Genomic DNA, 15,500 nt, shown 5'->3' with positions numbered 1-15,500 from the left:
TTAACCACGAGACCATCATCTCCCCTTTTGTTGCCATTCAAACCTGTTTATGTTAACTTGTGTGCATGTTATAAGGCCAAAATCACCAGGATGTTTTGATCAGGGTCATCTGGGTAGTTTCTGTTGTCATTATGGTTTAAAGAGTTAACACAGTTGTTTGACAATAAATGGCTTCACAACCACTAACCATGAGTGAAAAAACATTGTGTTCTCATTCATGTATTCTCTGGAAAAAATGGTCAAAAAAAAAAAAAAAATTCTGCGAGGGTATGTTAACGTTTGAGCACAACTGTTAAAATGTGGTTCTGTGCGTTTTGATGTCAGGACGTCAGCCACGGCTTGATGTTGGCCAGCGACTGTAGAACTGTGTCACTGACCACAGATGGCCAAAAAGAGATGGAATTTATTTGTTTCCATCAACGAAATGCCACAAGATCTTACCGTTACTGCGATCAGATTTACCGCCAGCTTTGTGGAAGTCAGTAGAAAATGTGTTTTTGTAAAACAGTGAAGTAAAACAACAACGTGTACAAACATTCCCAAAAAGCTTCTTTTCAGGACATGTGATGAATTTGATTCAAAAACTGAAAATATTGGGAAGTTAAAAAACGCAGGGTTTTTTTTTTTTTTTTAACATTTTGGAAAGATAAAGTAAATGTTTAAAGCTTGTTTTGTTGGCGTTTTTTTTTTTTTTTGGTGTAGTGGCAGTGGTGGCGGGTGGGTTGTACTTAAAAAGTACTTAAAACTGTCCTTGGAGCTTTGTTTTACTCGGGAGTGCGACTTCTTGTTTCTGGATGGAAACCGCAGCGTGCCGCTTTCAGTCTGTCTGTTTTGGAAACGAGCTCCTCTCATGTGGTTTTTCTCTCCGTCTGCAGGCATGGCGGGCTGACCGGCGTGCCAGAGGCAGGCAGTCCCGTCTGAAGCAGCAGCTGAAGGCCCACAGGCTTACAGCATGGTAGGATTTACACTCCAATCCAACCCCCCCAATACAGTATTTAAAGACATTTCTAATAATCCTCATGATCTGAGAACAAATGTTCAAGGGGTGGTGGCCAAGTGGTTAGTGTATTTTGTTTCAATGTGGAAGGTTCCTGGTTCAAACCCCACCCCTGCCACATTTCTCCATGTAATGTGGAGTTGCGTAAAGAAGGGCATCCTGTGTAAAATATGTGCCAGTTAAACATGCAGATGCACCTCAGATTTGAGTGACGACCCAGAGTGCAAACAAGGGAACAGTTGAAGGGTCTTACTATCTGAGAACAAATGTTTAAACACGACAAACATCTGCACTCAACACGATTAAGCACAATAAATTTGTGTAGATAAATATTTCCATGTTGATCACGACAACAGGCCGAGAAGCTACGGTGCATCCAGAAAGTATTCATAGCACTTCACTTTTTTCCACATTTTTTATGTTACAGCCTTATCCCAAAAGGAAGTAAATAGATTTTTTCCCTTAAAATTTTACCCACAAAACCCCATAATAACAATGTGAAAAGTTTTTTTTTTATTTTTTGCATATTTATTAAAAAAAAACTAAGAAATCGCATGTACATAAGTATTCACATCCTTTGCCATGAAGCTCAAAACTGAGTTCCAGTGCCTCCTGTTTCCACTGATCATCCTTGAGATGTTTCTACAGCTTAATTGGAGTCCACCTGTGGTAAATTCAGTTGATTGCACATGATTAGTAAAGACACACACCTGTCTGCATATAAGGTCCTACAGTTGACAGTCAGAGCACAAACCAAGCATGAAGTCAAGGGAATTAACCTGTAGACCTTTGAGACTGGATTTTCTTGAGGCACAAATCTGGGGAAGGGTACAAAAATATTTCTGCTGCTTTGAAGGTCCCACTGAGCACAGTGGAGAAGAAGTTTGGAACCACCAGGACTCTTCCTAGAGCTGGCCACCTGTTCAAACTGAGTGATCGGGGGAGAAGGACCTTAGTCAGGGAGGTGACCAAGAACCTAATATCACTCTATCAGAGCTCCAGCATTCCTCTGTGGAGAGAGGAGAACCTTCCAGAAGGACAACCATCTCTGCAGTAATCCACCAATCAGGCCTGTATGGTAGAGTGGCCAGACAGAACCCACTCCTTAGTAAAAGGCACATGGCAGCTCACCTGGAGTTTGACAAAAGGCACCTGAAGGACTCTCAGACCAGGAGAAACAAAATTCTCTGGTCTGATGAGACAAAGATTGAACTCTTTAGCATCATATTTGGAGGAAACCAGGCACCATCCCTACAGTGAAGCATGGTGGTGCAGCATCATGCTGTGGGGATGTTTTTCAGCAGCAGGAACTGGGAGACTAGTCAGGATTGAAGGAAAGATGAATGCAGCAATGTACACAGACATCCTGGATGAAAACCTGCTCCAGAGCGCTCTTGACCTCAGACAGTTCATCTTTCAGCAGGACAGTGACCCTAAGCACACAGCCAAGATATCAAAGGAGTGGCTTCAGGACAACTCTGTGAATGTCCTTGAGTGGTCCAGCCAGAGTCCAGACCTGAATCCAACTGAACATCTCTGGAGTGATCTGAAAATGTCTGTGCACCGACGCTCCCCATCCAAACTGATGGAGCTTGAGAGGTGCTGCAAAGAGGAATGGACAAAACTGCCCAAAGATAGGTGCACCAAGCTTGTGGCGTCATATTCAAGAAATCTTGAGGCTGTAATTGCTGCCAAAGGTGCATCAACAAAGCTATGAATACTTATGTACATGTGATTTCTTAGTTTTTTTTATTTTTAATAAATTTGCAGCAAAAACAAAAAAACAAAAAAAACCAAAAGCCTTCTTTGATGTCATTATGGGGTTCTGTGAGTAGAGTTTTGAGGAAAAATAAATAAATTTCATCCATTTTGGAATAAGGCTGTAACATAAAATGTGGAAAAAAGTGAAGCACTGTGAATACTTTCTGGATGCACTGCAGTAATGCTCAACAGTGACTGCCCATTTAAAAAAACAACAAAAAAATCCCAATAATTTTCATTCCCACGTTAAACAAACCCATGAACAGGCGTCTCTGGATCGACCCTGGATGTGGACTTTCTGTCCCATCAACAGACAATCTTCCACTCCACCGAGGCATTACCACGATGACCAGCGTTTTTGGGACTTAGTACATTATGTACAATCTCATCATGTCAAGCATAAAAACACAAACATGTCAGCTGCAAGTTTCATTTTTTTTTTTACTTTTTTTGTCCAGAACAGAATTTCTTGATGGAATTGAAAACAAAGGAGAAGTAATGAAATCATTTCTTTTGTAATGCGCATGTAGTATTCTTCAACCACTCTGCCGTACACGTTGAGCTTTTAATAGTCCTGAAACGGCACTGTCATCTGTTTATTTTTGACGCTGGCCTTCTGGGGAAACGGATCGCGTGAAGTGGCGCTCTGCTTCTGCCTCCTCTCCGGCGGCCACCCAGCTGTCTGGTTAATTTCCTAATGGCCCTGCGGCTGATAGCCAATCAGAGATGGTTCACGATGCTGTGTGACAGGAAATTCAATTAGGTTGTATTTTTTTTTTTTTTCCTCTTTTCGCTGTTGCTTGCTCTCCCCTGATTTTTGCCGTGGTTTTCCTTTGTCTCTCGCGCTCTCTTTGTTTATCTCATGCCTCGCCTTTTTCTTTTCCTCTATCTACTTTCGCTCAGGCTCTCTTCTCTTTTTGCTCCGTTTCCTGGATGTGTCGAGGGAGAGTGAAAGAGTAGCTTTGGGCGTCCTATGTCATCCAGGAATACTGAAAAAGGCCGCGCTTATGTTTTTTTCCCCACTTCATGGACAGAAAAATGAAACCGCAGCCTTTGTGTCCTATAGGGAAGATTGTCTAAATAGCCAGGAAAAAAAGCGCCAAACCCTTCTTCATTCTTCATGTTTGTCCTTGAAGGGGGAATTTAAGCACGCTGAACTTGGCAGTTAATTTCATGGCATTTATGGCTCCAAAGGGAGAATTACTCAGAGTAATTTGATGCGCCACACCAATTAATATCCACCGTACGGCATCGAACTGGGCTGTGAAAAACAGCGACAGTGACTTCCTGATGAGTGTCCTGTTGTTGAATATCAGAAGAAAAACACTTGTTTGGTGGTTGATTGCACTTTTGAAATTGTTGGAAGGAATTTGCTACATGGTAACAGAGTTATTCCTGGGGGGTGGGGGGGTGGGGGTGCATGCATTCCCTTCCCATTGAGCCGCTCACCAAAGGTGTGATGAAATATGGGAAAGGTCTTGCAGAAATGAAGGGTTATTGATGAACCCTGCTGTATACAGATTTCCAGTGTTTAAAATGACATTTGTTTATTAAAAACACTTTCGTAGCTTCATGATTAGCACTGTTGCCTCACAGTAAGAAGGTTGTGGGATCTCTTCTCACCTGGGCCTCTTCTCCCCACATCTGTGTAGGATTCCTCCAGGCATTCTGGTCTCCTCCCACAATAATAATAATAATAAAACAAACAAACAAAAAAAACCCCCATGCTTTAAATATAAAAATGTATTTTGTTTCCCCAGATTGCCTTAGAATACAGGAGAAAGGCTATAGATTTTTAAAATTTTTGCCCGGGTACCACTCCCCCACTTCTTGGGGCATGCCTTCAGCACACCCAACCAATTCCCAACACCCCCCCCCCCCCCCCCATTAACCTGAAGCTAGAGCCGCCCCTGGAGGTGGCTGCTAAGTGGTTGCTCTGGGATCGGGGATGATACAAATGGTTACTAAGCTGGAACGTGAACTCATCTCAAGAGCATAAATAATATTTCTAAATACATAATGACATAACATTTGCAGAGATAAAAGTTCTCCATGTTTTGCCGGATTTCTGAATGTGGAACATTATATTTACACTCAAAATGGTCACATATTAAGTGAAATAGTGAGTCTCGATCTGAAGTGGATATGACACAAGTTATATGCCGGATGCCCTTCCTGACGCAACTCCACAATACAATGGAGAAAGGGCACGGGCGGACTTGAATCAGGAACCTTTGATGCTACTTGGCCACAAGACCTATGAAGTGAAATCCTCCTCAGAAATTCATAACCATAAACTAGCAGACTGTCCCTGCAGTTGTTTGTGGTGTTCACTGATGTACGGTGCATCCAGAAAATATTCCCAGTGCTTCACTTTTTCCACATTTTATTATGTTACAGCCTCATTCCAAAATGGAGTAAATTAATTTTTTCTTGAAAAATTCTACTCACATCACCCCATAATGACAACATGAATTTTTATTTTTATTTTTTTGCAAATTTATTAAAAACAAAAACTAAGAAATCACATGTACATAAATATTCACAGCCTTTGCTCAATACTTTGTTGATGCACCTTTGGCACCAATTACAGCCTCAAATCTTATTGAATATGATGCCACAAGCTTGGTGCACCTATCTTTGGGCAGTTTGGTCCATTCCTCTTTGCAGCACCTCTCAAGCTCCATCAGGTTGGATGGGGAGCATCAGATCTCTCCAGAGATGTTCAGTCAGATTCAGGTCTGGGCTCTGGCTAGACCACTCAAGGACATTCACAGAGTTGTCCTGAAGCCACTCCTTTGATATCTTGGCTTAGGGTCATTGTCCTGCTGAAAGATGAACAGTCACCCCAGTCTGAGGTCAAGAGTGCTCTGGAGCAGGTCTTCATCCAAGATGTCTGTGTACATTGCTGCATTCATCTTTCCTTCAATCCTGACTAGTCTCCCAGTTCCTGCTGCTGAAAAACATCCCCACAGCATGATGCTGCAACCACCATGCTTCACTGTAGGGATGGTGCATGCTTTCCTCTAAACATGACGCCAAAGAGTTCAATCTTTGTCTCATCAGACCAGAGAATTTTGTTTCTCCTGGTCTGAGAGTCCTTCAGGTGCCTTTTGTCAAACCCCAGGTGGGCTGCCATGTGTCTTTTACTAAGGATTGGCTTCCATCTGGCCACTCTACCATACAGGCCTGATTGGTGGATTGCTGCAGAGATGGTTGTCCTTCTGGAAGGTTCTCCTCTCTCCACAGAGGAATGCTGGAGCTCTGACAGAGTGATATAGGGTTCTTGGTCACCTCCCTGACTATTGTGCTTCTCCCCTGATCGCTCAGTTTAGATGGGTGGCCAGCTCTAGGAAAAGTCTGGTGGATCTGAACTTCTTCCATTTACAGATGATGGCGGCCACTGTGCTCATTGGGACCTTCAAAGCACCAGAAATGTTTCTGTGCCCTTCCCCATATTTGTGCCTCGAGACAATCCTGTCTCTAAAGTCTACAGACAGTTCCTTTGACTTCATGCTTGGTTTGTGCTCTGACTGTCAACTGTGGGACCTTATATGTAGACAGGTGTGTGTCTTTCCAAGTCATGTCCAATCAACTGAATTTACCCCAGGTGGAGTCCAATTAAGCTGAAGAAACATCTCAAGGATGATCAGTGGAAACAGGAGGCACCTGAGCTCAATTTTGAGCTTCATGGCAAAGACTGTGAATACTTATAGTACTACTTAATACTTACGTAATACCTTTTTTTGGATTTGTAAGAAATTTTCAAAAATCTCAAAAGAAAGTTTTTTCACATCGCCATTATATCATACTGTGTGTAGAATTTTGAGGAAAAATGAATTTCCTCCATTTTGGAATAGCGCTGTGATTATTTTCTGGATGTACTGTATTCTGTATACGGTTATATATCTATTTTTCCCTGCAGTGGTGTCTTTACATTTGACTCCTCTCCATTTGCAGGTGGATGCTAGTGCAGCTTTCAGGATGAACCCTCTAGCTGCCCTCAACATTGACCGCAGTGCTCTGGTGGTGGAAAATCTCCGCTCCCATGGAGGAATGTTCTATCCTGGAATCCACCCACTTTCTACAGAAAAGCCCCAAGAGGCTGGGCCTTCCCTCCCACTTGGCTATGAGCTCTTGTACAAGCCAGATTTAAACCTATTAGATGGACGTAAACCTTCAAATGGATATGTTGGACTTTATAAGAATTCAGCTCCGGGACTGCAGAAACACCTGATTGTCCCGGCTGCAGGAGGTGTTGGACCTAATGACAAGCCCTCAGACTTGGGCATGAATAGTACTGGCAGCTTTGTGAGGTTGCCTTGGGTTAGCCCATATGCAGATGCAACAATGTACCCCTTCCTTGACATGGCATACAAGGCGTCCTTCCTGTCCCACCCATCCCCATTCCTTCACCAGCAGCTGGCATATCAATCTCTGTGCACAAATGGATCAGGGAACACCACTGCTGGGGAAGGAAGGCTTTTGTATCTGCCTCCTTATACCCCAGCTCATATCTCCAGCCCCATTGCTGCCCCAATCAGGATTACAACAGCCAACCCAACTCCTGTGGTCCTTTCACCCTTGGCCCACAGCCAGGACAAGAACTTGCAGGGCCTGGGACCTCAAGTGCAACAGGAACCTTCTGCCTTCATCACCAGTCCTCAGATCCACCAGAGCCCCCAGCTTCAAGCCAGTCACCACATTGAGCATCAGAAAGGTGGTGGCAGCAGTGGTGGTGTCAAAACCAGTCAGCCCAGTTCTGGAAAGAGCAGTATCAGCAACAGCAATGGAAGCAGCAGTACTGCCATCACCGTTAAGAGTTCAGCTGCCAATCCTTTAGAGCCCGCACTAGTAACTAATCCTCCCTGCTCAGTACCATGCTCTGTTCAGACCTCAGTGGTGTCATCTGCTTCCTTCAGTAATAGCACCGTGGACCCCCAAAGGTGTTTTTACAGAAGTACCACCTCAGCATCATCTTCACTTTCAGTATCGCACCCCTTTTACATGGGAAGCCTGACCTCTGAGCACTGTTCTCCGATGTGCTCAAGCAGCAGTAAAACCAAAGATTATAGCTCAAACTGCTGTAGTGTAGAGAAGTGTTTATCACCTGCAAAGACCTCTTTGGAGAGAGCTGTTGCACAGATGCCTACCAAAAAACCTGGAGAAAAACCTTTGGATTTATCTGCCAAAGAATCGGAAGGATTCCCAAATGGATTCCCACCACAGTTGGAGGCTTTTGCAAAATTAGGGTATTTACCACCATCTCCTTATGGGATACTAGCAAGTCAAGAGCAGCACTTGAAAGACGGGCCATCTCCAGCTACTACCACATTAGCAAAAACACCAGATCATCCTGAAATAATCAACACTGCATGCCCCCCTTGGGTTATTCCAGGTCCTTCCTCAGCCATTGGTTGTGAACATGGCGAAATCTCCAAAAGCCGGACCATCGACAGCGTGTCTCAACCACAGCCACAAATGCCTTCTTGCTCCCCGACGGTTGATGTCAACAGTATCCCCAGCCCTGCCTCAGCAGTAAGAGCACCTGCAACATCCCCTTTGTTAAAGTCCAAAGCTGAACGGGCAGGAGCCTTGTCTACTAACTCTGAGAAAGTTTTGAGTAAAGGACAAGCTCATACATGCTGTGGAAAAGAAGCTTCAACTCCTGCAGAGCCTTTGGCCCATGACGGTCATCCTCATCCACAGCAACAGCAGCTTCATGCAGAGAAAGGCAACCTTTTTAGCAAAATCTACAGTGACTCCTACCACCCTTCGACCATAGGATATACAAATCATTACATTCCATACTCTGTTGCAGAAACTATAACTCTACCACGCATGAGCATACCAGGCAAAGGACCAGTTTACCCCCAACCAGTAGTGCTTGGCAGCACTGGATTTTACTCGCCTTGCATTCCACCGAAACATGGACTGCAGTATGGAATACACCAGAACCAAGTCGAATACATGGCATACCAGAATTCACAGGAAGTTGTTCCCTCACTGGCATCATCCCACCCTGTACTTGGCACCAAAGACCAACTGAGGAGCAGATCCAATACCCATGACAAATCTTGGAATACAGGACAATACATACATCATGAAGATGATACTTCAAACAAGAGTGACAATGACATAGACAAGTCCACAAACCAAACCATAAAGCCTTCCGACAAAAGCCCCATTTCTGTCAGAGAAGAGATCGTTTGTATTGACCTTGTTCATGAAGAGGGAGATAGTGAATCTCCACAAATTAATTTCAGCCCCCCATCTCCATCTACAAGAAGAGTTCATTCGTACAAGTTTGGTGGCAGTTCCAGTAAGTATGACCACATTCAAGAAAATGAGCAGGATGCTCAAGTGCTCCTTCCTGGCCAGGATGTTGAGCAGAGAGCAGGTTTAATGTCCAACACTTTGCAAAATCAGCCTCATGAGTGCAGCCCCTCGTCTCTTCCTCCTAGTGAGGAAGTCTCTGAAGAGGATGAGCCACCTAGTCCATTTCCAGACATTCTTGAAGAACAGACCATGCGCTGTGCTCGAACATCTATACAGCAGTTTTCCAGAAAAACGGCTAACACTGGAGTTTGTGGGGGTAATGAGGACTCAGTGGGTCAAGAGATTAGTGCACAGAAGAACTGTGTTGATGTGAAAGGTGTTAATAATGAAGCCAAGTCAGAGGCTTTGGCCAGTGGAAATGATGACCCTGACCAACTCAGCAGTGGAAATTGCAATGTATCAGGACCTTTTGGTAAAGATGGTTGTTCGAGCCACTCTGTTAGTTCCAAGAGTGTACTGGCAACAGCATGTAGAGTCACCAATCTGAACAGTCCATCTTCTGGGACCTGTGGTCCAGACAGTCCAGTCTGCAGCAGTAAGGGGCCAGCATGTAGGAATGCAACTTCCCAGTTTCCAGCCTGCAGGAGTTTGAATGCCACAAGCCCAGCTGGTGGAGTCATGAATGCCAAGACTCCATTTTCTGTTAATGTCAACCCAAGAGTTCCTACATGTTATAGTGACAATGCTGACAATTCAAATTCCATTCGGAATTTTGTGGGCCCATGTTGTAGAAATGGGGCTTTGAGGCCTTCACTTTGTCAACCCAGAATATTCAGTAGCCCAACCCCTAGGAGCAGCAGCCCCATGGCTCAAACCTGCCTTGGCATCAACCCTAGACTTACAAGCTGTGAAAACCGCCATCCTGTGCGACCACCTTGTGGGAATATCAATGTCAGGACTCAAACATGTGCAGGGAATACTTTCATTGGTTTAGGTTCTGGAAATAGCTTCTCTAAAGGCGCCGTTTTTGAAACTAACCAAATGTCGGTAAATAGCTCAAGGGTCTCCACATATGGAAATAATATTTCTTGGGGACCAGTCTGCCAACATCTTTCACCTGATGGTCCCACCAGTGGAGGTTTCAACAGGATGGCTGCAGATTTGTCTCCAGAGCCGAACATTAAAAAGCTTAAGTGTGAAATGCTGTCCTCTCATGAGACGGGGCTTCAGAAGGAGAAGCCAAACTCCAGCACCAGCTTCGAAAATGCGAAGAAGGATGCCAGCTTCCAGGACAATATGGATCTCCTGGTGGATGAGTGCAGGGGCTCCAGCTGTAGCAAGAGCCAGGTCTCTGGACTAGCCAAGCGCATCGCCAATTCATCAGGCTATGTCGGTGACCGGTTTAAGTGCGTGACCACAGAGCTGTACGCCGATTCGAGAAAGCTGAGCCGAGAGCAGCAAGCGCTCCAGGTGAGTCCAAGGTCCATCTTTGAATGGTTTTTGTTTTTGTCTTTGAGAGGTGAAGGTTGGCATGTTTGAAGGACATCAGTGGGGGGAAGTTTCTTAGTTGTAAGGTATCTATAAGGTGTTTGAAAGAGGTACGATGGCGTTATAGCGATTGTGCCCTGATGCTGTGGCGTGCGGTAACGGACCACATTGTCACACACCTGTAAGATTTTCGTGATTCTTCAAGAGTGACTATGAAAAGTTTCCAGCGTTTTTTTTAAAGCAGAGATAAAACCAGCAAAAATACATTTAAACAGACTCTTGACTTGTTGATTACAGTGAATTGTGGTCCAAATTGTGGTCCATAGTCCCCTGATGGACAGTGAACGTAATAAACCTACTGGATTTAAATTGTATGCCAGTATTAATTTGCTTGATATAATTTAAAATAGTACATACGAGGGCTGTCAATAAAGTAACGGTCCTTTTTATTTTTTTCAAAAACTATATGGATTTCATTCATATGTTTTTACGTCAGACATGCTTGAACCCTCGTGCGCATGCGTGAGTTTTTCCACGCCTGTCGGTGACGTCATTTGCCTGTGAGCACTCCTTGTGGGAGGAGTCGTCCAGCCCCTCGTCGGAATTCCTTTGTCTGAGAAGTTGCTGAGAGACTGGCGCATTGTTTGATCAAAATTTTTTCTAAACCTGTGAGACACATCGAAGTGGACCCTTTTCGAAAAATTAAGCTGGTTTTCAGTGAAAATTTTAACAGCTGATGAGAGATTTTGAGGTGATTCTGTCGCTTTAAGGACTTCCCACGGTGCGAGACGTCGCTCAGCGCTCTCAGGCGGCGTCATCAGCCTGTTCAAGCTGAAAACCTCCACATTTCAGGCTCTATTGATCCAGGACGTCGTGAGAGTACAGAGAAGTTTCAGAAGAAGTCGGTTTCAGCATTTTATCCGGATATTCCACTGTTAAAGGAGATTTTTTTAATGAAAGACGTGCGGACGGATCCGCGCGTCGGGACGCAGCCGACGCGGTGCGGCAGCACAGGAAAAACACCTCCGTGTTGATAACCATTTGTTAAAATCCAGGCGGCTTTTGATGGCTTTCAGTGGAGTGAGTATATGAGAAATTGTTTAACAGGCAGGACATGTTCCAACTTGTCCTTAAGGCTTTCAACAGAGGTGTTTTTCCTGTGGCGGAGCGTCGCGGCAGCTGCGTCCCGACGCGCGGACCCGTCCGCACGTCTTTCATTAAAAAAATCTCCTTTAACAGTGGAATATCCGGATAAAATGCTGAAACCGACTTCTTCTGAAACTTCTCTGTTCTCTCACGACGTCCTGGATCAATAGAGCCTGAAATGTGGAGGTTTTCAGCTTGAACAGGCTGACGCCGCCGCCTGAGAGCGCTGCGCGACGTCTCGCACCGTGAAAAGTCCTTAAAGCGACAGAATCACCTCAAAATCTCTCATCAGCCGTTAAAATTTTCACTGAAAACCAGCTTAATTTTTCGAACCGTGTCCACTTCGATGTGTCTCACAGGCTTAGAAAAAATTTTGATCAAACAAAGCGCCAGTCTCTCAGCAACTTCTCAGACAAAGGAATTCCGACGAGGGGCTGGACGACTCCTCCCACAAGGAGTGCTCACAGGCGAATGACGTCACCGACAGGCGTGGAAAAACTCACGCATGCGCACGAGGGTTCAAGCATGTCTGACGTAAAAACATATGAATGAAATCCATATAGTTTTTGAAAAAAATAAAAAGGACCGTAACTTTATTGACAGCCCTCGTATACTTATCTTGTTAATCTTAAAATTTGTTTATAAACTTCAGTTTTTTTTTTTTTTGTTTTGTTTTTTGTAAATCTACTTTCAGGCCCAGTTTTGTTAATTCCATTTAGGCACATGCATATTGAGAGTCAGGGTTTTTTTATTGTATGTTACATTTTGTGTTGTAGCGCTTCCTGTCTGTTGGTTTTCAGGAGTAGGTGGGTCACACCTTGTCCAGAGGATTCCTCACGGTCTTTATTGTGGTTTTGAATAAAACCTTCCACAAATATTCAGGGTGGTGTGGACCCGACCGCCCTCATGACCTTGGCATCGTTTAAGATCACAGGCAGCCAATTTTGAATTGACATTTTCTACCACACGCAGCACTTTCTTTGTTTGGGTTTCAAGTTGCTTGTCAAACCACATGTTAACAAGAGGATTAAGGCGCAGTGATGCTACAACGCCTCCATTGAGAGTTCTGTCTTAAAGCAAGAGATTACACAGATGATCAAAAGTACAACATGCATGAAGGTGTAAATTATTTTCAAATCCTCCTCTGTGCTGTTGAACTTTGTTGCTTTAGGATTAAACGTGATGATGATTGTATTTCTGTTGAATATTCCCTGCACTGGTGCCCATATCGGGCTTGGACAGCAAAAACGTAAATGAGTGGGTGAATGAGTGAGCTGCTCCATCCCAGCTGGGTTGTGTAGACAATAACTGAAAAACAACAAATGCCATCAGCTTGTAACTCACTAAATGGAGCGAACACATACTGAGGACAAACGTGAGTGCATCTGGTCAACTTTGGTGCACCACACTGACTGAAAGAGCAACGTTTCTTTTGCCTAGTATGTATTAACCTATAGACATACTGCCACCTGCTGGATGTTTTGAAGAAGTGCCTGCCACTACATGAGCATAATTTAAGTAATGGACATTTAGTAAATGCAGGAGAAATTTCCAAAAATGATAACTAGCTTTGGCTGACAAGTATTTTCTTCCCCTCCTGAACATTGATACGCCGTGTGCTCATCACTGCGCTCCATCCAGCTAACGAGCTAGCAACCACAGGGAGAAACATAACACCCACTGCATTGTCAAATACTCGATTATACATAACATGCGACAGGAAATTAAAGACGGAATTAATCAGTAGATAGAATGTGTGGCTGGGGATAACACCAAAACCTTTTGTCGATTCTACACATTATCGACGCCAACTCGAAACACATTGAATATCTTTCCAGAGAGTCCGTGTCAAGCTGAAGACATTACGAGTTCAGTGGTGTGTCAGTACATCACCAACTGGTTTAAAACCAACGCTTAGAAATATTCAGGTTTTGTTGTTTAAACATTAAGTGAATACATGAGGATCGCACATGGTTTGAATTTCATGGTTAAAGGCTACATTTGTGACCATGAAACTGTCCACAAATAATCACGAGCCATTCATCTTTTTTCCATTTTTTTAAAGAACTAACTGTAAAATTTTATGATCCAAGTAGATTTTGAATATTTGCTTGTATGTCACATGGGTTTCTCTTCACCGCCGTGTTTTATTTTAAGCAGTCAGATGAGGTGTTGCTGTGGGCACTGAGGGGCTCTTGGCCGTGTATTCCCTCTGGAAGGCCGTTTGCTTCCCGAGTTGTGGATCCTGGAGGAAGGAGGATGGCTTAGTGCTCATATTAACTCACATTTCGCTCCTACGCCCTTGGGTGCTCCCGGCTCAGGGCGGCAGCGTCGGATGGATTTGTAGATTGTTTCATGGGCCATTAATTTTTAAAATGGGTTTGTGGTCAGGGCAGCGTGAGGTGAGCGAGAAATACTGTTCTGTCACGACGGTCACGCCTTACTGGGAAATCAAAAAAACCACAGAGACGACATTGGTGCATCCCACCTTCGGATAATCATCCTACAAGAACAAAAGTACTTCATACAAGGATACAAGCATCTTCCCCGGGGGGCGGGGGGTGTGTGTGTGCTAAGGGCGGGGTTTATATCAATAAGTCTGTTCATCATAAACAACAACAACAACATATTCATCATCACACCCACCAGACCCATTTCACTTGTGGGGAGTCAGAGTTTTTATTGTTAACATTGCTTAACATTTAGATTATTTTAAAGGTTATTGTCTATAAAATTCTAATTTTAAAATGGAAGCACCTCAGGTAGTCTTCTCCAGTCCTAGTGACAGATTCAAATTCTGTACACTGCAAAAAAGGGGTGACTAAAAAGAAGTTAAATCAAATCAAATCAATTTTATTTATATAGCGCCAAATCACAACAAACAGTTGCCCCAAGGCGCTTTATATTGTAAGGCAAGGCCATACAATAATTACGTAAAAACCCCAACGGTCAAAACGACCCCCTCTGAGCAAGCACTTGGCGACAGTGGGAAGGAAAAACTCCCTTTTAACAGGAAGAAACCTCCAGCAGAACCAGGCTCAGGGAGGGGCAGTCTTCTGCTGGGACTGGTTGGGGCTGAGGGAGAGAACCAGGAAAAAGACATGCTGTGGAGGGGAGCAGAGATCAATCACTAATGATTAAATGCAGAGTGGTGCATACAGAGCAAAAAGAGAAAGAAACACTCATCATGGGAACCCCCCCAGCAGTCTAAGTCTATAGCAGCATAACTAAGGGATGGTTCAGGGTCACCTGATCCAGCCCTAACTATAAGCTTTAGCAAAAAGGAAAGTTTTAAGCCTAATCTTAAAAGTAGAGAGGGTGTCTGTCTCCCTGATCCGAATTGGGAGCTGGTTCCGGAGGAGAGGAACCTGAAAGCTGAAGGCTCTGCCTCCCATTCTACTCTTACAAACCCTAGGAACTACAAGTAAGCCTGCAGTCTGAGAGCGAAGCGCTCTATTGGGGTGATATGGTACTATGAGGTCCCTAAGATAGGATGGGACCTGATTATTCAAAACCTTATATGTAAGAAGAAGAATTTTAAATTCTATTCTAGAATTAACAGGAAGCCAATGAAGAGAGGCCAATATGGGTGAGATATGCTCTCTCCTTCTAATCCCTGTCAGTACTCTAGCTGCAGCATTTTGAATTAACTGAAGGCTTTTCAGGGAACTTTTAGGACAACCTGATAATAATGAATTACAATAGTCCAGCCTAGAGGAAATAAATGCATGAATTAGTTTTTCAGCATCACTCTGAAACAAGACCTTTCTAATTTTAGAGATATTGCGCAAATGCAAAAAAGCAGTCCTACATATTTGTTTAATATGCG

The 15,500-nt window shown here is 43.9% G+C and overlaps 1 protein-coding gene across 1 annotated transcript in view; it reads left to right on the top strand.

Annotated features, from left to right (window-relative positions):
- Positions 1–15,500, top strand: part of LOC117518835 (BCL-6 corepressor-like) — a 133,416-nt gene that overhangs the window by 21,140 nt on the left and 96,776 nt on the right. Inside the window, exons 2-3 of the mRNA XM_034180108.1 lie at positions 876–955; positions 6,719–10,507. Of these exons, the coding sequence (XP_034035999.1) occupies positions 953–955; positions 6,719–10,507 (3,792 nt within the window). The 5' untranslated portion in view covers positions 876–952. The remainder of the gene's footprint in view (positions 1–875; positions 956–6,718; positions 10,508–15,500) is intronic.

This window comes from Thalassophryne amazonica, chromosome 1 (genome assembly GCF_902500255.1).
Source record: "Thalassophryne amazonica chromosome 1, fThaAma1.1, whole genome shotgun sequence".
Taxonomy (NCBI): domain Eukaryota; kingdom Metazoa; phylum Chordata; class Actinopteri; order Batrachoidiformes; family Batrachoididae; genus Thalassophryne; species Thalassophryne amazonica.
This window is presented reverse-complemented; position numbering and strand designations above follow the sequence as displayed.